Raw genomic sequence first — 23,701 nt, forward strand, 5'->3', positions numbered from 1 at the left:
TGGCCTTGACCACTCTCACTTGAAAGGCTACAGCCAGATTTTTTCTTTCATGGAAGACATGCACTCATACGAGACAAGAGTCTGGGCATAATTTTCTCTGTGATGCTGTTCAGATATCAACATCCCGCTAGCTACATTTCCAGCCGTTGTTTGACTCATGGCCTGTCTGGCAAAACAAAAACACACAAAAAAAATCCATACACAGAAAACAGATCTAGGGTAAAATCAGACCAGGTGAGGTCTGGTAGTAGCATTACGTAGATAATTCATCAGAATGTTGATTGGACCTCCAGACTGGTGATTAGACTGTCAACCATGCCAGGACTCCTGTCAGGACTTAAGTGCATCAGGTGGTGAGCTGGCCGGTCACACACACGCGCGCACACACACACACACACACACACACACACACACACACACACACACACACACACACACACACACACACACACACACACACACACACACACATTACGCACAAAACGCATGTGCACACACACACACGTATGCATGCACACACGCACACACAAACACATACAGTTCCTGGCCCGTAAAATGCAAAAGTTCCTTTGAGAACTCTGAACTAACAATGCAGAGCTTCATAGTCACATTGGTCAGGCTCAAGGAAGCTGACAGGGGGGTACAAAGGTGTCCATTGTCCCGTGCTCAGACAGGTGGGGTGTTTGTGCACAGAATTTGGTCCCCTTTATATTGTATGTATTTGGGGTACCCTGCAGATAATTTTATCCTGGGCCCTGTCAAAGCTGAACGACCCTGGATAGGCTAAATTAGACCTTCAGACTGGTGATTAGTCCAGTAGTTTGGTGAACAGACGAGTCCTCCTGTCCGATAGGTTGGCTGGCTGGTCGTGCAGCACACACAGTTTAGGGCCAGTAAAATGCAAAGTTAGTGCTTTTTTATAGATGTGGATTGAACTCGCCTCTGAGAACTTAGGACAGCTTGGCCAGACCCCAATGCAGAGCTTTGTAGTCCCAATGGCCAGACTAAAAGAGACCTTCAGACGGATAATTACACAATCAGTCTGGTGAACAGACTAGTCCTCCTATTCAGGGCTGCTTACAGCTCTCACCAGGCCTGGGACAAAATAATCTGAAAGGGGCCCCTTCTCAATGAAGACAATACAGTGGGGTCCCAATTCTGGCCCCCTCCCCCCTTTCCCGGGCCAGAGACAACTGACCCGTTTGTCCCCTAATCAGATAGGTCGGTTGTCCAGTTGCACACACACAGGGCTTGGGGCCCATAAAATGTTAGTGGTTGCAGGCCAGGGGCCGCTCTTCTCTAGTCTCCACTGACAGGAATGCGGGCCAAGTGACTAATGACTCGTCACATTGTTTGGGTGTCACTCTGGCATTGTCGACAGACAATAGTCCATTACGAAAGAATGTCCACCCCCGAGTCACCGTTCTTGTACGGCACATACCACAGGACCCCGCCAACCAACACTGGCAAAATAACACACACATACACACACGTTGGGATTTTCTGAGCTAAAGCCAGGCACAAGTTCATATGTGCACAGGGGAATATTGTTGGGGAGTAGATAGTTTTTTGTTTTTGGAGTCTAAAACAGGCTTTAAACAAAACTCCCCCTCAAATCTTATCTCGTTACTCTCCCTGCAGAGTTGCTAGTTGCGGCGCTAACGCTGCATTAGGCGCATTTGGCAGCAATTTGGGAGTTCGGTGACCTGGTTGAGGCCATGGAGACAGGCAGCCACAGAGCCAAAGAGGGGGGAGACTAGGAGCCCTCTAATCCCCCCCTCGCGGCCCTGTGTCTGGGCTACCCTGCCTCGCTGACCAGAGTTGGCCCTGCTGGAAGCCAAAATAATGACTAATGGGAACGTGATGCTAGCATTTGACTTACCGCTATTAGGCTGTGGGATTTTTTTCAAGATTGATATATACAAACAAAGTGCACACTGTTCCTAAACTGTGACGCACTAGGGATTTTAGCATCATAACGTACGGTAGTGGCAGATGTTGACAGAAACCGGACTGACAGATCCCTGTTCAAAGAGATATTTTTTCTTTCATTCCCTCCCAAAAGAACAGTGAAGACACTACAAACCTACCATGTTATCCCCACCACCTCCCCCTCTGATATCCAATTTGAGCTCCAATTTAGGGAACACAATTTGCCTTCGTCTTGGCCAGATTTGGCAGGAAATCTAATTGACTGAAATATTTTGTTGAGATTTCGCCTTTGGCCCCCAGAAAATGTGTGTGTGTGAGGAGGAGGTATGTCTGGATTGCATCTGAGGTAGGGCTTGTGTGGTGCGGCTAGCGAATGACACTCACTTTTTTTTCTGAGGAGCTGCTTAGCTTTCATTGGTCGACTCGGGGTATGATCCTCCAGGGAATTTGGACCTCAGCACTTCATCATGCAGTTTTGAGTGATCTCATCCCTTGTTACTCAGCTGAGAGGGTCGTTTTTTAAAATTTTGATCTAGCTCTCGCTCTCTCTCTGCCTTGCGTATCTTTTCCCCCCACCTCTTTTCATAACACTCTGGCCTCTTCCTTTTATCTCCTCCAAAAACCTTCCTCCCTATCTCCCACCACTCCATCACTGCTGCCCCGTCCCCTCCACACACACTCTCTCTCCCTCTCCCCCCCCCTCTCTCTCTTTCGTTCTTTCTTTCTCTTTCTCTGTCTCTCTCTCTGTCTTTCTCTCTCTCTCTCTCTCTCTCTCTCTCTCTCTCTCTCTCTCTCTCTCTCTCTCCCATATCCCCTCTCAACCTCCCCTCCTCTCTCTCACCTTCCCATTCTTACCTTGTCTGTGCCTGTCTCCTTGTCTTCTCCCCTCTCCTCTCCTCTCCTCTCTTCGCGCTCTTGGCGTAGGAGGCTTCAGACTCCGCCGGCATCCCTTCAGGGCGTGGGGAATGTTCAGCTGATAACCTGGAGACGGAACGGTAGCCAGCAACACGGCCAAAACACTTGCCTCCCTGGCTCCACTACCAATCTTCCTGTTACATTCCTCGAGCAAGCAGGGCCCTGGGACAAATAGTTTAAGATTACTGACTTTTTCAGCTTTTTTACATGACTAGGGGCTATGTGGAGTGGAGTGGAGTGGAGTGGAGTGGAGAATGGCTTGATGGAGTGAGAAGGCCTCTAAATAAGGAGAATATGTCAGAGAGAGAGAGAGGGAGAGAGAAAGAGAGAGGAAATGTGTGTAATGGTAGCCTTGTCTTTTCTTTCTTGGTTTAGGCCTTTGGCCATACTCGCATACTTTTGAAAAACAGTGTGTGTGTGTGCGGGTATTGTGTATATGACTGTATTGGGTATGTGTGCGTGTGCATGCATTGGGTGTGTGTGCGTGCATTGTGTGTGTGTGTGTGTGTGTGTGTGTGTGTGTGTGTGTGTGTGTGTGTGTGTGTGTGTGTGTGTGTGTGTGTGTGTGTGTGTGTGTGCATGTATGTATGTGTGTGTTTTGTGTAATACATAGTGATGGTAGACTACTCTTCCTAGGTTTCGGCCCCGAGCCACAGTTGGAAAAAATGTAGAAGTGCTGGTGTGTGTAGGCACTTTGTGTGTGTGCGTGTTTTGTGGTGAGGCGAGGAGATGAGCATGGGAGAGGACAAGCCCTGGTGTGCTGGGGACGGCAGGCAACCTCTTCTTCCCTCCTCTTTACCCAGTCATGTAGCTCTCGGCTCCCCTGTCATTAGACAAGCCAGCTGATATCAACCCAGCCTGAGACAGACTGAAGCAGCAGAAAGGGCCCTGCCACAACTATGAAAGTGGTTAGCTCAGAGAGAGAGAGAGGGAGGGAGAGAGAGAGCAAGAGAGAGAGACAGAAAGAGACAGGAAGGACAGGGAGAGAGAGAGAAAGAGAGATGTGTTGGTAGGAGAGAATGTGGGACAGACAGAGAGAGAGAGTAAGAGGGAGGAGAGAGAATGTACAGCATTGTGTATGGAGGAAAGATGGGATGGAAGGACACAGAGAGAAAAAGAGAGGAAGAGAGGGAGAGAGAGAATATAGATATTTGGGAAAAAGGAGGGATAGTGAGGGAAGCGAACCGAAGAGAAGAGAGTGAAATGCAGGGAAAGAGAGAGAGGGGGGAGGTGGGGGGTGGATTATACAGAAATATGTAGGGAGGAGAAACGTTGGAGGGGGGAGAGAGGAGAGATACGAGGGAGGCAGTTGAGAAAGTTGACCTCACTTGACAAATGAATACGAAAGCAAACCGCTGAAGCAAACCTAAGCCTCGCTGGTCCGGCCATGACACAATCTCTCCTCACTTCCAAAACAGCAGAATGGAGTAAACTTCCAAATGAAAAACTAAGGGGACTTTTTCACCGGACTTGTTCTTTTCTTTTGTTTTTCTTTGATACAGAAGGGTCTTTTCCTGCCTGTAGCCTTATTCCTCATGGAGCAGCCGTGTGTATGATGTATTGCTCCTAGCCTCTTTTGTCTCCCGCCACCATGTGCGTTAACAATGGGCCAGTTGAAAAAGGACACGGTGTATACGTGAACCAGTCAACCTGCTGACAGACAGACAGAGGGCCAGGGGAGAGCGGAGAGAGAGAGAGAGAGAGAGGGAGAGAGAGAGGGAGAGAGAGAGAGAGAGAGAGAGAGAGAGAGCCCGTGAAGGCAGGCAGGCAGGCAGGGAGGGAGGGAGGGAGGCATTCAGGCAGGCAGGCAGGCAGGCAGGCAGGCAGTCAAGCAGGCAGGCAGTCAAGCAGGCAGGCAGGCAGACAGGCAGGCAATCAGGCAGGGAGGCAGGCAGCAAGGCAGGCAGGCAGGCAGGGAGTCAGGCAGGGAGTCAGGCAGCTGGGTTGGCAGGCAGTCAGGCAGGCAGGAAGGCAGACAGGCAGGCAATCAGGCAGGCAGGCAGGCAGCAAGGCAGGCAGGCAGGCAGACAGGCAGGCAATCAGGCAGGGAGGCAGGCGGGCAGGGAGGCAGGCAGGCAGGCAGGCAGGCAGGCAGGCAGGCAGGCAGCAGGCAGGCCACAAAACCCTGGAGCTGCATGACAACACAGGAAGAGGAAATGGAGAAATGTGTTGTGGTTCTTGCTTTTATGTTTGGGTTTTGTTGTTGCTTTGTTTTGCTGTTTTGCAGACCCGCTGACAGTGGGGGACAAAGGGCCAGTTGTCTCGGGCCAGTGAAAGGGGGTCCCAGAATTAGAACCATTGTATTGTTTGAGAAGGGGACCCTTTCAGATGATTTTGTCCCAGACCCGGTGAAAGTGTGTGTGTGTGCGTGTGTCTGTCTATCTCTCTGTCTGTCTGTCTGTCTGTCTGTCTGTATTGTATGCCCGTCTTGTGGTGTTTGTGTGTGTTTGTGTGTGTGTGTGTGTGTGTCTGTCTGTCTGTCTGTCTGTCTGTCTGTCTGTCTGTCTATCTGTCTGTCTGTTTGTCTGTTGCATGGCCTGTGTGTGTGTGTGTGTGTGTGTGTGTGTGTGTGTGTGTGCATTCCTGAGTGTGCATATGTGAAAATGTTCCTATGTGTGTGTGTGTGTGTGCGTGTGTGCGTGTGCGTGCGCGCGTGCCATTGGGGGGGGTCACAGTAGTGTATTGTGCTGGTGAGTGAATGTAGTGGGTCACAGTGTGTTCAGTGTCCTCACTGTGCTCTCTGTTGCTGTGAAGAACACACAAATGGCAGTCTCTCTCTCTCTCTCTCTCTCTCTTTCTCTCTCTCTCTCTCTCTCTCTCTCTCTCTCTCTCTCTCTCTCTCTCTCTCTCTCTCTCTCTCTCTCTCTCTGTCCACACACCTCTCTCTGTTTCACTCTCTCCCTCCCTCCTTCCTCTCTTCCAAAAAAATGCACACAGACTTGTATACACACCCTCACCCATCCACCCACACACACAATGTTTCCTCGCAGGTACTCAGGAAAGCCTTATAGATTTCATCCGGAGTGCAGGGTGTTATTGTTAGTGCCTAGGAGTTAATGTTTGCACACACAATTGCGTTTCCTTGCGCAAGGGCCATAATTGCATTTGCATGCCCGTACACGCCAGCCCTGTTTACTTTTCACAGGAAAAGTATAGGCTCTCTTTCCTCACACTTGAACAACGTGCTGTAATTAGTCCAGTCAGTTTTGAGCTCATTTTTTTTTAACCGTCCACAAAAATCTCTCTCCTCAGCTCTTCGAAAGGCGTTCTCTGAACTTTTCTGACTTTCCAACATTCTCTCCCCCGTTTTTCTTTTCCTTTCGCTGGCTGCCGACCGTTCCCAGCCCCTCCCTATCATAAAAACTCTTGTCATGGTCAGCGATAAAGCCCGGTTGAATTTAATTTGCCAAAAGCCCTCAGAGCGCTTATCTGATAAAGGCAGACATGAGCTCTTTGTTCCCGCTTATTATTTCCCCTTTGCCACTCCTCCCTGGCATGGTTTTTAACTTTCCTCAAAAATTTTACACAAAAAAAGGCCCTCAGTGACCTGTGAAACGGGGGCAACGGCACGGTGCGTGGATGTCCATACGCTAGCATTCCTTTTTCCACTTTCCCATCTAACAGCTGTTGGATATCACCTTCTTCCCCTCCCCCTCTTTGTGTTCCACTGGGTTTAGGACAGTGGTTCTCAAACTTTTCCCATCATTCCCCCCTTTGGAGGGTCTGGATGCTTCCGAGATAAAAGAAGGAGGTAAAGAAAAGATAAAGAAAAGAGGGACGTGTGTTCATTTCCTATGCTATTGAAATGTATGACAATTTATAATATATTGCGCCCCACTTTGAGAAACACTGGTTTAGGAGTTCCAGCCAAGCTCCCTTAAACAAAAAAGAGCATGCCGTCACAAGTATGCTGTCACCATTGTTGGGGAGTTGGCAGTGAGCGTTTGCACTGTACTGTATGCCAGTGAGAACTGGTGCAGGTCGGTAGATGTATAGTGTGTGCCTCTCTACTGTAAAAAGTATGTCGTCATCAAGTATGCTGTCAGCATTGTTGGGGAGTTGATCGCATGTCAGTGAGTGTGTGTACGTCAGTGAGTCTATGTGTGTATGAGGTGCGTGTGTGAGAGTGTGTTTGTGTATGTCAGTGAGGTGTGTGTGTGTGTGTGTGTGTGTGTGTGTGTGTGAGAGAGAGAGAGAGAGAAGAAGAAGAGAGAGAGAGAGAGAGAGAGAGAAAGAGAGAGACACAGAGAGAGAGAGACACAGAGAGAGAGAGAGAGCAAAGGTGAGCCTGAGTGCACATTTAGCGAGGTATGGTGGTGTGTGTATGTGTACGTATTTGTGGTGGTGGTGGTTGGGGAGGGGGGTTTCAACTGTACCCTTGATATCTGAGCTACTGGCAGTAGCAGTAGCACAATAGGCACCTTTCTGCTTGTCCACCCGTACAGGCAGGCAGCATGGAAGCTAGCTACTGTAGCTAGCTAGTAGGCTGATTAACGGCGCCTTAAAAGGCCTGGCTTATTTGATGCATAAATCATGAGAGAGGCACCCTTTTGAAAAGTCCTCCCGGGGTCTTGGACATTTTATCTGCAGACTTTTCTTTTTTTTGCTTTTTAAAGAAATGCCGGGAAATGTCTGCCCTGTTTCCCTTGTTAAATACTGCACAGTGAAGCAGGTTTATGAAGGCCCCATTAATAACAATGGGCTGCCATGTCGTCTGTCTTTAGCCGAAAGGAAAAAAAAGAAAAAGTAGCGCTACTCGGTGGCGTGCACTGCAGCACCGGTGGCTGACTTTTTAGAAGCCAGCAGGGCTTATTTTTAGAAGATGTCAGGGTCATACCCCCTCTCCACAGTTCGTTCTCAGTTGCGACGAGGGGCCAGGGCGTGCTGAAGAATTCCCGAATTTCCAGGCATCTTGTAATTGTCCACGGTTGGCATTAATCTTGCTCCCTTTTGGCAATTAGGGCCTGGTGTGAGTTGAGTTCAGTCGTTCATACGTACATACATACACGCCTGTCAGGCTTAAAAATAGCACGGCGAGGAGTTATCTGGTGGCCACCACTGGTAGGGATGTCAGAGGATAGTGCCTGTCACAGGAAATACAGCGGGGGCCACTGTCACAGGCTCAATAATACAGTGCCATGAAGTCTGCACTGTGGCTGTCTGCCTTTCTCTCTATATCTATCGCTCTCCCTCTCTCTGTCTATGTCTGTCTCTTTCTTTCTCTCTCTCTCGCTCTCTCGCTCGCTCTCTCTCTTCCCAACTCTCTCTCAATGTGTCTCTTGTCTATCTCTGTCTGTCTGTCTATTTCTCTCTCTCTCTCTCTCTCTCTCTCTCTCTCTCTCTCTCTCTCTCTCTCTCTCTCTCTCTCTCTCTCTCTCTCGCTCTCTCGCTCTCTCTTTTTGTGTCTCTGCCCCCTAAGCAACCCTCTTGCACTCTCTCACGGACTGCCGCAGCCATTTTCTGTTGCACAAACAGTAGCACCACCACCACCACCACAAGCAGCAGCAGCACCACCACCACCACCACCACCACCAGCACACAGAAACAAGGGAGGAAGTGCAGCGCTCAAAAGATAATGAGACAATTGTGATTGCCACGGTTCTGCCCAATTTATCATCTTTTGGCCTAATGGAAAAAGCCCTATGAGGGGGAATTTTTAAATAAACGACTTTATTTCATTGCATTAGTGCTACTGGGCTATGCTGTATCATCCTCTCCAGCTATCCCTCTGGCCACCGTAGAGCGATAATTGAATGGCAATTAAGTCTGATGGGTACTCACTGATATTAACTTGGTGTTTTACAAGTCCCGTTCACTTAATTTATTGATTGGAGACGGCAACGATTAGAAAAAATCGTTGAATGGAGTGAAATGAGTGAATAAGTAAACTGCTTCCTAACGAGGTTGGCGGACAGCAGTGGCTCTTTTGGAATGTGCAACGTTCTCATCCTAACATGTGTGACCACAGATGTCCACCTTTTCTTCTGTCTAACAGTACTTTTTTCTCTCTTTGTTTTTTTTTAACAGAGGTCTTGGAGCTCCACAAGACCCAGCAAAGGTAAGCTCTTCATTTGTTTACTGTACCACTTAACAGCACCCTGACTCTGGCACAGCATGCACTTTCATCAGAGTGTTTGAACTTCAAACACAGAGCCAGCCATCCATACAGTCAGTCAGTCAGCCAGTCACTCAGTCAAACTGTCTGACTATCAGTGGTGTCGATCCCTGGGCGAAAACCCAGCTACAAATGTGATCCAACCAGTTTTGAATAAGCTGATCATATTGAGTGCTTCGTACTCAACGTACTGAGGTCACCTGTGTTGGAAAGGAGATTTTTTTTATGAGCCATTTTATGAACCCGGCATTGACACCTCTATTGACTGTGTGATTGTCTGTCATGTTTTTTCAGGGCATGATCTGCCATGATATGAGCACAATCCCAGACTGAGCATTTTTCTAAGTGACGTCATGTCTCCACATTCCCTTCCATAGTCTTGAATCCATTTCAGAGTCCACTTCCTCAGCCCCTCCAATCCCCTGCCGGATGCCTCAGCTGGAGAAACATGTTGTATAACAGGGATGTAAATAAATATACAGTACATTCACATTCTGGTATGTTGTGAGAAATCAATCTCACTCAACACTCAACTCACTCTCACTCGTGTCTCTTTTGCTGGAAAAAAAAAGATATTGGAAAAAAGAGAAAAAATCCCAATGGGTGATATATCACCCTCTAGTGGCTGTTGTCAGTCATAATCAGATTGCCAAGAAAATAAAATAAAAACCCTCCACTGACTTAAGCCTAGAGGCGCATCGGTTTTAAAGTTAATATTCTGGACCAGGGCCCAAATTGCCCCACAGAAGCCGAGCCAGCAGAAAATGGGGGTAGGATCCGCTCGGACTGGACTGGACTGGACCGCTCGGTCGGTCGGTCTCTCGGTCTCTGGACGGCGCCCAGAGTAAATATTTGTCAGACAATCGGGGTGTGTTCACACTTCTCAAAAGTGCTTCCTTTCTGGACGCGGTGTGCTAGCAAAGGCTTATTGGCAGGGAATGGGTGTTCGATGACTTCACACATTTTGCGGCTGCCAGTTGTCCGACCGGAGGCAACCCTGATTGAATGCCGTTAAAACCAAAACCTCAGTTTGAGATTGTACCATTACTCAAAGTCAAGACAAAATAACCCACAAACAAGAATGTGGAGTGTTGTGTGTATGCCTTTGCATTGTGTTTACTTGTGTGTGTGTGTTTTTTTTTACCACATTTATTGAGGTGTGTTCACAGTCTGACTGCATGGTACTGGTTTTGTTGCACTGTTTGTGTGTGCTGTGTGTGGGTGTGTACACGTGTGTGTGTGTGTGTTTTTCCTTTCTCACAACAACAGGACACGAATGCTCCTGTCACCAGCCTACCAAAGTACTCGTTTGCCCCCAGCACGACTATAAACAAGATGGCGCGGCCGTTCGGCTCCGCAGGCTCCGGGCCTGTCATCAAACCTGTGTCGTATAAGCTTAACTCGGGCACACAGGTGCCCAGTAGCATGCCCGAGCCGCACAATGGGTAGGTGTTGAGTCACTACGTACATCCTCCTGCTCTCCTCCCTATTGCTCTCATCCACTCTCCCTCTCTTTCTTTTTTTTGTTTTTGTTTTCCACTGATTGGATATATTGGACCGGTATCAAACATTGGCACAGTTTGTGTGTGTGTGTGTGTGTGTGTGTGTGTGTGTGTGTGTGTGTGTGTGTGTGTGTGTGTGTGTGTGTGTGTGTGTGTGTGTGTGTGTGTGTGTGTGTGTGTGTGTGTGTGTGTGTGTGAGAGAGAGAGAGAGAGAGAGAGAGTGTGAGTGTCAGTCAGTCTGTAGCAAAGGTGTGTGTGTGTGTGTGTGTGTGTGAGAGAGAGAGAGAGAGAGAGAGAGAGCGAGCGAGAGCGAGCGAGAGAGGGCGAGAGAGAGAGAGAGTATACGTATGTGCTCATGTGCTGTGAATAAGTATGCAGCTTTGTGCTCTGGAGGTGCTCCCAAAGACATGTGTGCCTGCCTGGCTCTGTCCACCTGCACCTGCAATGGCCACCTCCTCCACCCTCCACCTCCTCCTCCACCTCCTCCACCCTCCAACCTTTCATCTCTCTATTTGGAGCGAGCGGGTGTCGGTTTGGCGGCTACAGCTGCAGGCAAAGGTGGACGATAAGCAACACAGCGTGCGTGCGTGCGTGTGTGTGTGTGTGCGTGTGTGTATGCGTGCGTGCGTGCGTGCGTGCGTGTGTGTGTGTGTCTGTGTGTGTGTGTGTGCGTGTGCGTGTGCGTGGGCGTGTGTGTGTGCGTGTGTGTGTGTGTGCGTTTGTAGTCAGAGAAAGCAGCTGCTGCCAGTTACCTTCTGGCCACACCGGGTCCAAATGCTAATCCGCTCCGGCGCGGCCAAGATGGCCCCGCCGAGGTGCTGTCTGTGTTTTTGTCCAAGGAGGTGATAACACGGCCTGTGCAAACAGAGCTGGAAGGGGGGTGTGGGGGTTTCATCCTGCCTGCCCCCCTCCCCTCTGCCCTCTCCTGTGCCGGCTCTTCTTCCCTACCCGCCACCAACACACACACACACACACACACACACACACACACACACACACACACACACACACACACACACACACACACACACACACACACACACACACACACACACACACACACACACACACACACACACACACACACACACCTTTCCTCACTTCCACCACCTCTTCCTGGTCTCCTCTTTAAAAAGAAATTCCGAGGGTACAGGGTTTTCATACAAGCCGTACATGTGTATTTCTTGAATGTCACAAAATGGAGAAGAGACTGTCTTCAAAAGATGAACCGCATGCCATGTTTATTTTTTTTTAGACTAGATTTCTCAATAGAGGCGAGCTTGTACGAAAGAGAAATGCGTGCGACTTGCGAAATGGTTTTGACAAGTGTTACATGGCGCACAATCGTTAAAGTGGCCCGTTCCTTAGGCCCGTTTCTTATATTCTCATATAGGAGTAAAGCACACATGGACATTCCATCTACCATGCTTACATTACAACATATAAACATTGTGGATGGAATGTGTGTGTATGTACTTAACTCACATGAGGAAAATAAATAGTGGGCCGTTTAATTAGTGCGCTCCGTGTAGGAACTGTACTGTAGATCCATTTAATCATTTAGTTTAATGTATGTCTTTGTCGTGTGGTTGAGGCTGAGTGAGAACTCCATTTAATCATTTAGTTTAGTGTATGTCTTTGTCGTGTGGTTGAGGCCGAGTTGAGGAAGGGGTTAAGGGGGTTGACTTTTTGGCATGGTCTTGATGTTGTCGGGGTCTGTTTATAGCTCGCTCTCCCCCTCCTCCCTTCTCCTCCCCTCCTCCTCTCCTCCTCCTCCATTCCTCCTCTCCTCTATACCCATCCTCCCTCCTATAAAATCTGCTGAGTTCTCAAAGTGCCTTTTACTGCCGCGGTGCAGGATTACTTAACAAGCCTTACTTGGAAGAGAGAGAGAGAGAGAGAGAGAGAGAGAGAGAGAGAGAGAGAGAGAGAGAGAGAGAGAGAGACTGCCATGGGTATATCTTCCCTATAACTTTGTAAGTTAACGTGTAGTGTTTGTACAGCTTGGAGCGGTTTCTCTCTCGTCTCGTCTTGCACTCTTGTGTCCAATTTGCAAATTACTACAAAAAAGGGGCCTCCTTAACAGGGATTGTTTTAAAAAGTCCTTTACACGCGTCCTCTGATGTTGTTGTAGTGTGTGTGTGTGTGTGTGTGTGTGTGCGCGTGTGTGTGTGTGTGTGTGTGTGTGTGTGTGTGTGTGTGTGTGTGTGTGTGTGTGTGTGTGTGTGTGTGTGTGTGTGTGTGTGTGTGTGTGTGTGTGTGTGTGTGTGTGTGTGTGTGTGTGTGCATGCGTGAGGTCGAAGGTGTCTGTGCTGATGTGGATGGTGAATGATGTTAGTGAGGGAAACTTGTTTGCTGAGCCCTGCAGGCACCTATACTAAGAAGCTGGTTCAGGAGTAAACCAGGTTAAGTTAAGAGGTAAATCATCTAGTAGAAGAGCCCTGGAGTCCTCATTTCTTATGAAAATCAGGACTCCAGGCTCTTCTATTATATGCTTCTTAGTATACCCCTCAGGAGATACTGGCTGCCCCAGTGTAGCGCTGTTGTTGTGGTGGTGCCAACTGGCGATGGGAGAAATGTGATCCGATTGGCCATGAAGGAGGAAGTGTTGCCTTGGCCGCCACATCCCCAGGGGACATGGGACATGGGGCAGGGGGTTGCATCATCACTGCTGTTTGTGCGTGTGTGTCTGTTTGTGCATGTGTGTTTGTACCGTATGTGTGTGTGTTTGTGTATGTGTGTGGGCAGGTGATCATGTAGACCTGGCCTACAGTAGTTGTGTATTGTCTGTGAGTGTGCATATTTATCTGAGTGACTGTGTGTGTGTGTGTGTGTGTGTGTGTGTGTGTGTGTGTGTGTGTGTGTGTGTGTGTGTGTGTGTGTGTGTGTGTGTGTGTGTGTGTGTGTGTGTGTGTGTGTGTGTGTGTGTGTGTGTGTGTGTGTGCGAGGACACGTGTGTGTGTGTGTGTGTGTGTATGTGGCTTTGGGGTTGCATCATCATCACCGCTGTGTGTGTGTTTGTGCGTGTGTGTTAGTACGTGTGGGTGTGCGTGTGTCCACTTGTATATTTGTATGTGTGTGTGTGTGTGTGTGTGGGCGAGTGATCATGTAGGTTTGGCCTACTGTAGCTCTGTATTGTCTGTGCATATTTATCTGAGGGACTGTGTATGTATATGCTTTTGTGTGTTTGTGTGTATGTGTGTGTGTGTGTGTGTGTGTGTGTATGTGTGTGTGATAGTGTGCGCATGTGTGTCTGTGGCGTTGGAGTTTATTGACATTCCTCCTGGCCGGCCCAGCGGTGAAATGTGCCCGTGTCTGCAGAACGTGCACCAAATGTTCCCCCCTCCCTCCGGCACCTCAGGGGCAGCCAGTGGGGGTGGCTAGGCTACGGGGTTGCTACGGGGGTTAGGTAGGGGGGGTGGGAGTGGGGGGGTGGGATGACGTGAAGCTCTGGAAGGTGTTGAAATACTTTTGGGATTATTAATACACACATTCTGGCAGACGAGTTGCGTTGACAGTCCTGCAAATCCCCCCGCGGCCACAATGTCAGTGTTGGGGCCCTGCCTTGCTTGTGGTGGTGGTGGCGGCCTAGATAGCCTCCCCACCCCCCCTTTATGAAAGCAGGTGAACTACGGGAGGATATATGTTGTCAGCAGGCCCATTAAAATCACAACCGCCTCTTGAATGTGGTTTCTGTTTTTATTTTGTGCTAGCCGGCTCGGACACCTGGGTAGATTGTGGTCGGATTAATGGGGTCGTTACTCAGTGGTTCCCAAACTTCTCTTTTCTGCTTGGAGGGCCCCCCTTTTGGACCTAACACCCCCCCCCCAAACAATAGGTCTTGTCCTTTTCTATTGTTGAATTTTCATTTGAAATTCACTACTGGAAAAATACAAATAGGCCTACCATACAAGACACTATTGGGTTGTTTTTGTGGTTTTGTCATAGACATACGTACATGTTTATGGCTTATATTGAAGCATTCCTCACGACCACAATCCCCCTGAGACATACATGTCTATATGTAGACACGTGTTTTGTTTTTTTCTTCAAGCATTCAAGCTTCTCTCAATGACCCCCAAGGGACCCCGACCCCCAGTTTGAGAGCCACTGTGTTACTGCATGCGATTGTTATTTGGATTCATTTACTCATCATGCACATGTTGACTGTGTTTTGGAGCCTGTCACTTGTGTGTACTTACTTACAGCATGTGTGTGTGTGGTTTGTTAAATTCTTGGGTTTTAAAATTGTTTTTTTTTTTCTAAATCTCACTTTTATTTTGTTTGCTACAGTTTCTTTGCTAATGTTTCCTTCTTTTTCTTTCTTTCTCTCTGTCTCTCTCTGTGCTGTGTTCTGTCTTTTTTCTACCCAGCCAGAAGAAGACAAGTCAGTAAACCTCTTTTTTACATTCTTCTGTTTTCAAAGTCTGTGTCTATTACTATTCCGACTGCACTACTCTTTCAAACTGTATATAATGCCAACATGAAGTCATATGTCATACCTCAAATCCCAGCACCGAATAGCAGCGGATCTGGGAACTACGTAGAAGCAGATTTGGTACAAACACCCCCTTAATCTGGGCTTGATTTGTCCCAAACTCTGCTGCTATTTGTCTAGCTTTCCTCTAGCATTTAGAGTTCACACAACCCTTACTTCCTCTTCCTCTCTCTAGCCTTGTGCAGACTTCATTTCACATCCACACCCCCAACACCCACAGTGGCCTCTTCACAAGCCCATGCCCTTAAATCAGTATTCACTGCTGTCACCTGGCGCGATGACAGATGACTTTGTTTTGACTTTATTTGGACAGCATTATTAGGTATTGATTGCCAGGTGCTATTTGATTAGATTTCACAAACAGCATGTTTGACAGATTTACAGCAGAGGTCAGTTGGGCTTAACAAGTAGCCATGGTGATGGATGGATGGATGGTATGTTTGGTCTTTTCTTTTTCTCTGCTGTTTGATCTGCTCTTCTTTTTTTTCTCCTCCGTTGTTATTTGCCTTTTTTCTTCTCTTCCCTGTCTCTTCCTCTCTCTCTCCCGCCATCCTGTTTTGTCCTCTGTCTGCTTCGCTTCATCAGAGGAGAGGCTTCTTACCAAGACTTTGGCCTGGTGGGCAAGTAAGTCTGCTGTTCTTATTGCGGGGATTTAATGCCTTGGGAAACTGAGCGTTTGGAAAAATAGCAGCAGCAAATTCCTCTACGGCCCCTGTGGCCTGTTAGCGATGCGGAGTAAACAGATCTTAAGAACACACAAATCCACTAGCGCCAGTGTCCGGTAATTAAACTGTGCATTAGATCCAAACAGAAGGAAAATAGCTGTAACACACATTCAATTTCAGTAATGCTATGTCCTTTAATATGCCTACACATAGCCTACTCTTGGAAGGACTATTTTACATGTGCTTTTCTATAAACCTAATCTGAAAGAACACAATATAATAGAACAGTTGAATAAGTGAATAGAACAGAATAGAATAGAATGGAATAGAAAGCTTTCATTGTTATACACTGTATGAGATTTAAAACATATCTGTGTTCTGGAGAATTTAAAAGGACTTTTTAGTGGTTATTATTAGTTGCTCCTATCAAAAAACCCTCCACCATCAACTCACCTGTACTGTAGGTTTGGTCTCCGGATGGACGGTATGGGCTTCATCCCCAACGACCGCGGCAAGAAGCGGTTGATCGAAGACACTCAGGACTGGCAGCCACGCACTGGCACCACCCAGTCACGCTCCTTCCGCATGCTTGCCCAGCTCACGGGCACTGACTACAGTAAGTCAGGGGGCTGGCAATGGACCAGGGCCCAAACTCCGGTTATGGGGGCTCGTCCGGGATTACCTGGGTTGGGGGGGTGTGTTTGTGTGTGTGTGTGGGGGAGGGGTTTACTTACTGCATGTGTGCTAGCAGGGCCGTTGACAGCTTGGACTGGGCTCGGGACAAAATAATCTGAAAGGGAGCCCTTTCAATGCCTAATGGGGCCCAATTCTGCCCCCCCCCTCTCCCTTGGCCCAGGACATCTGACCCTGTTGGTTTCCCTGTGTGCTAGCACTTACAAAGGCATGGCGGCAAAGGGCAACAGAATCCTTCAGCAGGACAAAAGATCTATGGGCTTTAGCTGGCTGGTCCTCAAGCAGGATATCAGACCAAAAGCTGTCACAGTTTGTAAGACTATGTCCAGGATTAGGGTGTATAATTACTTCAAGTGTGCATGTAAGTGGACTCGTGAGAAACAGGGAGGCTATTTGGGCTTGTTTTGGGCTGTATCTAATGTTATTGGGTTGTATCTAATGTCTAGCTGACGTCCATTCCGTAATTGTGTTGGGACCTGTTTTCGTTTGCCCACAAAAATGTGAATGCCACGCATGTGTGCTCTGAGTTGGGAAAAAGAGATTTTATTCTGTGGTTTAGTAAACAAGACTATAATAGTGAGCAGCTGTGTGTGTGGTTGATCAGACGTGTGAGTCGATTCAAAGCAGACATAAAAGGTGCTGCTTGAATTGTAATGATCTAATATAGTACTTAGCTGAAACTTTTTAACCCTACATCCAACCATTGCTAACATATGTGATTGGCTTTAATTTAGAGGTTGAATTTAGTGGTTTGCACTCACTGTGTGCTGTGATGTGACATGTGATCACAGTGTTTGAAGGAAATGACATGCACCTTTTCCCTAGTGTCAATTTCTTTTTTAAAGGATGCTTCAAGTTTTGGCCTTTTTTAAAAGGATGCTAATCATCTCATGGCAAAAACCAACACAAATGTGCTAGCCTCATGACTTGCATGTTACTTAGCCGTAGCATATAGTAGTTACACTTTTCATTAGGGATAGCTAATAACGTGGCAATTTATGATAATTACTGTGTAATCTCAACTAGAGGTGCTCCGATTGCTCGGCTGCCGATCATGACCGGCCGATAATGGCCAAAAATAGCCTGATCGGTGATCGGAAAAACATGCCGATCAAAAAACCGATCGAGAGATATTAAATTCCTCACGCAACCATTTGTCTTTACACCTGGCGCTGCATGTAGACGCTGGCTCTGCACAGCTGCAACTGCACCAAAAGAAGGCATCTTTGCTTGTCTATAACTTTTCGCCATTCCCCCCTTCATTTCCACCATTCATAACCATATCTGCATCAACAATGATCTGATTTTCCGATCCATGCGCCGTTTACCTGACAATGTAATTTGCGATTGAGTAGGCTACTCGCCAGTGAGCCATTTTACGTTCTAATGTGTAGTTGCCTCGGTCAGCACGCGACAACTTCACGTTGTCAGCACAAACATGTCAATTATTGTTTTCAAAGTTGTAATTGGCAGTCAGTCGATTAGTTTGATAGTCGCTGAAACGCCAAACGGCGACAGATGTGGTTAAAACTTGAGAGAGAGATTCAGAACGGTAACGGAGCACTGCAACTGTGGACGGTGACAGAGAGGGGAGGGGCTCTTCTCACGAGGCTGCTCATTTAAAGCGACAGGTTGTTTTTTTCTCGTATGTGGAAGACTATTTGATGTAATGTTTCAGTTTCAATTCAATCTTAAATAGTTTAGTTATTCTATGCAATAACTTACATATTGATTAATACTGTAGACTGTATTACCAACACTAGTCTGAAAGATGATAATAATAATAATAATAATAAATAATAATAATAATAATAATAATAATAATAATAATAATAATAATAATAATAATAATAGCCTAATAATAGACATGTTCAAATTAAGATTGATTGGTTTATGGGCAGAAATGGTATTCAATAAGGATAATTAATAGGCTATTAAAAAAAATAGGAAATAATTTTTGTGATCGGCAATGATCGGTAATCGGCAGATAAAGATTTTTGGTGATCGGTATCGGTGATCGGGCCAAAAAATGGTGATCGGAGCACCTCTAATCTCAACATAATGATCATTTTAAAGCCACATATTTCAAGTAATTACCTTGCACTTTTCTGGCTTTGACACTTGGATACATACATGTACACACCAGCTAGCCTTACCCAGGGAAGGCCTGTTTGCACGCACCATAGACCTTGCATCATAGTCGGAGAGGATGGCATTTGATTTGTGTCTCTCTGCTGCTTCTCAGTGCAGGACCCAGACGATGAGATCTTGAAGAGGTCCAGGTAAATCTGTGTGAAAATGATCTGACGCCTACCTCCACCAGTGAGCTGTGTGGCTTGCGTGGCTTGCGTTTGACCTTCTCCGTTTGTTTGTGTCTCTATTCCAAGCACCACCACAGTCATAATTAGTCGCTTTTTTAATGCTTCTCTCCTACTGCAAGCGAGTTGGCCTTAGCATATCATATTGCTAATTAGCGACCCCTATGGTCCCCTGTGGCTTGATTACAGGGATATGTGAATTATGTTGTGTGAATTAAAGTGTGTGTGTGTGTGTGTGCGTGTGTGCGTGCGTGCGTGCATGCGTGTGTGTGTGCGTGCGTGCGTGCGTGCGTGCGTGCGTGCGCACGCTGCTCTTACTTTGTGTTGCATGGCTAGCATACACTGTAGATAGGAGCACAGCTTCTGTATTTACAGTACTTTCTCTGTTTTCCTGCAAGGTGTCTTTTTTCTTTTCCCTCACCTTGTGCCTTTTTTCTCACATACTGTCTACCCTGTATTTGTTGTTCTCTCTTCTCTTCTCTTCTCTTCTCTTCTCTTCTCTTCTCTTCTCTTCTCTTCTCTTCTCTTCTCTTCTCTTCTCTTCTCTGATTTCAATCTTCCTTCTATCTATCTTCCTTATATCTTCCTTATCTCCTTCTATCTTCCTTTTATCTTCCTTCTCTCCATCCTGCTGGTTCTGTTCTGTCTTTCTCTTCTCTTCTCTTCTCTTCTCTTCTCTTCTCTTCTCTTCTCTTCTCTTCTCTTCTCTTCTCTTCTCTTCTCTTCCTTGCTTTGGCCAGGGAAAAGTTCCTTACCGAAATCCAGAGTCCGCGCTACGCCAGGCTGAGGGACTGGCATCATGACCGCTCCGCGCGTTCTCTCAATATCAAATCCTGAGCGACGCCAGCATCTCTTGTCCCCTGTCATCACGGATAACAGAGGGGGCCTGTTTCCCAAAGAAATCACAACGATGATGATGATTATGACAATGATGTTGATGACGACGATGATGATGACAATGATGATGACGATGATGATGCTTGATGAAGATGATTACTTTATACAACTGAATGAAAAATAACAAGCCATCCATACGTATGTGGCCAAACGACACCAAAAGCCTGAGATGATGTTAATGATGAAAGGGAGTTCAGAAGTGTGGAGGTTAAACTTGTACTTAAGTTCTAACATTTAAAGTAAAACAAAAAAAAACGTAGACGAAAAAATAGCAAAAACGTGTAACAAAATGTGAATATTATAGCGAAGTCAACGTGCAGCCGATATATAAAAATGATACCAAGGAAGTGGATCCACAGCATACTGAGCCTGCCAGCCTCTCTGCCATGTGTCCTGTTAGCACAGGAAAGTATGTGTATGTATGTGTGTGTGAGAGATTGTGTATGTGTGTGAGAGAGTATAGACTTACTGTGTGAGTGTTTGAGTGTGAGTGCGTGTGTTTGGCATATGTGTCACGGTTCTAGTAAGTTCCATGCACGCTGTCGTTAAATACCTGGAGAGTTCCTCAGCAGTAGCATCTGCAGTCTTTCTCTGTATTCCTCCCCAAAATGTACTGTGCCAACCCACTTTTGCTTTTGTATCTCTCCCTCTACTTCTTCACCGCTTTTCTCCCCCCCTCTCTATCTCTGTGTTTTTTTTTCTCCTCATCTCACTTTCTTTTTTCGAAATTCAGTTATCTCATTTAAATGGCAGGACAAAAGTTAAGTTGTATCTAGATTGCTAAGGCTTTGCGATTGACATATGAAAGACCATGAATGTACCCAAGAAGAGATGTATGTATACATTGATGTTTTCTCTCATTTTATTTCCTTTATTTCTTTTTTTTTCTTCTGTGCTCTACCTGTATTATGCTCAAAATCTTAAATGTGTCCATCTCTGAGCTCAGAATCTACATTGCTTTGGAATTGTTGCATTTTTCCCCTTTTCTCTCTCCTACTTCTCTTAGTTTCTCTCATTCTCTCTCTCTTTAACAATACAAAAGTTTTATTTCTGTGACTGCCTCTTTTTTTCCTCTCTACAGTCAGTACATAAAACATTAAGAAAAAAACGACTTCACTGTCTCTCTGTCTCCTCTGTTTCCTCTGTCTCCCTGTAATTCTTTGGCATGCCTCTGCTTTCCATCTTTCAACTGCAACTATCCAGACAAGTCTAGAACTGATTTCCACACCATATATGTCATCTATTTTTCTCTGTATATCAACCCCATGAAAAACCATTCTAATCTAATGACATAGCAGTTAAAGAGCACAATAATAGTGCACTATCAGCGCACACTCTGCTTAGCACAGAGCTCTCATCTATTTTGAGAACCGTTATGCTCTCCAACAAAAACATCATTCCTTAATGTCTTCATCAACTGAGCACATGCTGAGCAACTTTCTGGCACACCACCATGTGCCTGTGTGACTATGACCAGGATTTTATGCATTTAAAGATGCAAGGATGCATGGCCGCAGACATCTTTGACTGGGCCCAGGACAAAATCATCTCAAAGGCCCCTCCACTCAGTGCTTACAATGTAATGGGGACCTACTTCTGGGGCTGGGACGTCTGATCCCTGTTGCCCCCCCTGCAAGGATGATCCGCACACCAATGATATACAAATCATTTATAAACACATTCATTTTAGTGACGTTCCGGGCCACAAAGGCCCTGTCTCAAACGATAGGCTGCATGATGGCACCCAGTAAGATGATTGGAGAGAGGGCAGGTAAATGACCTGGATGAATTCCTCTCTCACAAAAGCTGACTGAATGTCTAAAATGCAGCAAGGGGTTATTCACAATTATTTAAAAGTTGCACTCCTTCTGGAGGTGAAGGCAGTCAGTGTGCAGCACAAGTGAGGGCCATCAGTGAGGGACAATTAAGCATAGATGCACTGCCATCATCTACCAACAAATGAACCTCTTAAAAGCGGCGCTCTTCCGTAATTGATGTGTAAACTGTGATGAGTTATACTGATGAATTCAGTGCATTTGTTGCTTGGAGATGTACGAGGTTAGTTTTTTTCCCCCTCCTAGAATCCCCTGAGGACACTAGAACGTTAGGGAGCTCTGCTCTGCTCCGCAGTGTCTGGGTTTGTATTTCCTTTTTGGATGCTGAGATGCCTCTCTGCCAGATGTAATCAAAACCCAAGAGCATGTGGAGCAATTGTCCCACCGAGACCGGTCTGGCAGTAGCACACAGCTGTATTAAAATTCACAGTTTCCTGGAGGCAAAGGACACTCGCCAGGTGTTGCAAACCCTCGTCTCTCTCGTTCTCTCGTTTTCTCTCTGTCTCTCTTTGTCGATCTTGTTCTGTCTTTCTGTCTCGTTCGCCTCTCTCTCCATCTCTCTCTCTCTCTCTCTCTCTCTCTCTCTCTCTCTCTCTCTCTCTCTCTCTCTCTTTCTTTCTCTCTCTCTCTCTTATTATCTCTCTCTCAGACACATGCATATATTATTGTTTCACACTCACTCTCTCGCTGTCCTATCTCTTGTTTTACCATCTCTTTGTTCTCTTTCCTTTCCAAAGTCAGCAGGACTCCTGCTTGTTCTTTTTTCTTCTTTTCCCTCTATCCTCACACTTTTTCCTCTATTCTCTCTCTCTCACTTTCTGTCTCTTGCTCTTTGTTGTGTACACAGATGCTTTCCCACAGCAGCAAAGCTAAGAGCCCATGCAAACACAATTAAGCAGCAAAAAATACACAGAGTCTTATTTACTCAGAGTCCCCATTGGCGCAGGTTGTTTGCTCCACTGATAGCTTGCGCATTAACCAGACTGTAAAAAAGGAAGAAATGCAGAGGAGGGTGAAAAAGAAGGAACATTTCCTTGAAATTTTTAGCAAAAAAAACCCAAAAAAACTTCGGAGAAACTTCGGTTGAAGTGGCATTAAGTGTGTGTGCTCTGTTCTCACTAGTCCTTGGGGTAAACAGTAGCTTTATATGGTGGTGAGTGCAGTGCAATGCCAAGTATTAGAATAGCATAAGTTTGCAGAGGCCCGGTCTAGGGGAAGCATCATGCGTTTCTCTTCTCAGCCTGATAATGATTGGTAATTGTGCTTTAAGCACCACGGACTGCCATAAAGATCAGCCATCTCAGGTAATGGGGCACGCTGTGCTTAAGCACATCACCAGACAGTGTTTGCTTAGGAAGACAACAAGTGCGAATGAACATTGGACACGGCTGCTTACAGACAGGGGCTATTCGGTGAACAAGGGGGAACCGCTCGGAGGTCAATATTTTTAATATGATTTTATGAGTCCCATCAGTGTCGCCAGGGGGATTACTCAAGAGGGATATTTGTTGATGACAGTAGCGCTCCAATATTGCCAACGTAATAATATTATTATGACCCATGATTTTCGTCCAAAGTGCTGCTTTTCGCAGTGGGTGTTCACTGTTCACAGTCTTTCCTAAGGGTGGTTGTTTTTTTTTTCTTCTATTTTCTCGACAGCCATGGGCCAACATCAACTCCAGCCATAACCAAACCGGCAGCGAGGCCAGACCCTGTCCCAGGTAAGTGCTACTTCCAATGGAACAGGACTAACACCTGTCCCAATGTCTTTACCATCACTCAATGTACATCTCCCAACACCACGGCACTAAAATCATCTGGAGACGTATAGTGTAATTACAAGGGGCCACGCAGACAGTTGGATCGCCATCGGCTACAGCTGTGCTGTTGATGGAATTAGGGTTGTTTTGGGAGCATCAGACGAGAGCGGCGGGGGGATGATGAGGGAGATGAGGGACGTTTCTCGAGTCTTCACGCTGTTTGTGTCACTACGCAGCTGAACGCAACTGGCCCGCCATCAAGTACAACAGCTGTTTGTGTCTCTCGACGGTCCCAGGCCAGACAGCAGCAGCAGCAGCCGAATTACAAGTGAAGCGCTGCAGTTTTCTTGGGGTGCCGACTGGAAAACAAACAAAAAATGGGGTCTGTTACAGACAACGGTCTGATTCGGAAGACTAGAGTCTGGAGTTTCGGCAGCAGTACAGTAGTTATGAGTGCTGAGAGCCAGGGAGTAGGGCAGTCTGGGTCCGCTCCCTCGAGTCTGACCGACCGCAGCGGTTGCCAGGACACTGTGTGTCTTCCCAGAACAGAAAAGACGAGTCGAGTCTAGGG

General features: G+C 46.7%; 1 protein-coding gene across 2 annotated transcripts in view; it reads left to right on the forward strand.

Annotated features, from left to right (window-relative positions):
- pdlim7 (PDZ and LIM domain 7) overlaps positions 1-23,701 on the forward strand; it is a 52,565-nt gene that overhangs the window by 15,794 nt on the left and 13,070 nt on the right. For both annotated transcript variants that reach the window (XM_063189439.1, XM_063189438.1), the window contains exons 4-6: positions 8,875-8,905; positions 10,232-10,407; positions 23,030-23,091. In XM_063189439.1, the coding sequence (XP_063045509.1) occupies positions 8,875-8,905; positions 10,232-10,407; positions 23,030-23,091 (269 nt within the window). The remainder of the gene's footprint in view (positions 1-8,874; positions 8,906-10,231; positions 10,408-23,029; positions 23,092-23,701) is intronic.

The sequence above is a fragment of the Engraulis encrasicolus genome, chromosome 23 (assembly GCF_034702125.1).
Source record: "Engraulis encrasicolus isolate BLACKSEA-1 chromosome 23, IST_EnEncr_1.0, whole genome shotgun sequence".
Lineage (NCBI taxonomy): Eukaryota > Metazoa > Chordata > Actinopteri > Clupeiformes > Engraulidae > Engraulis > Engraulis encrasicolus.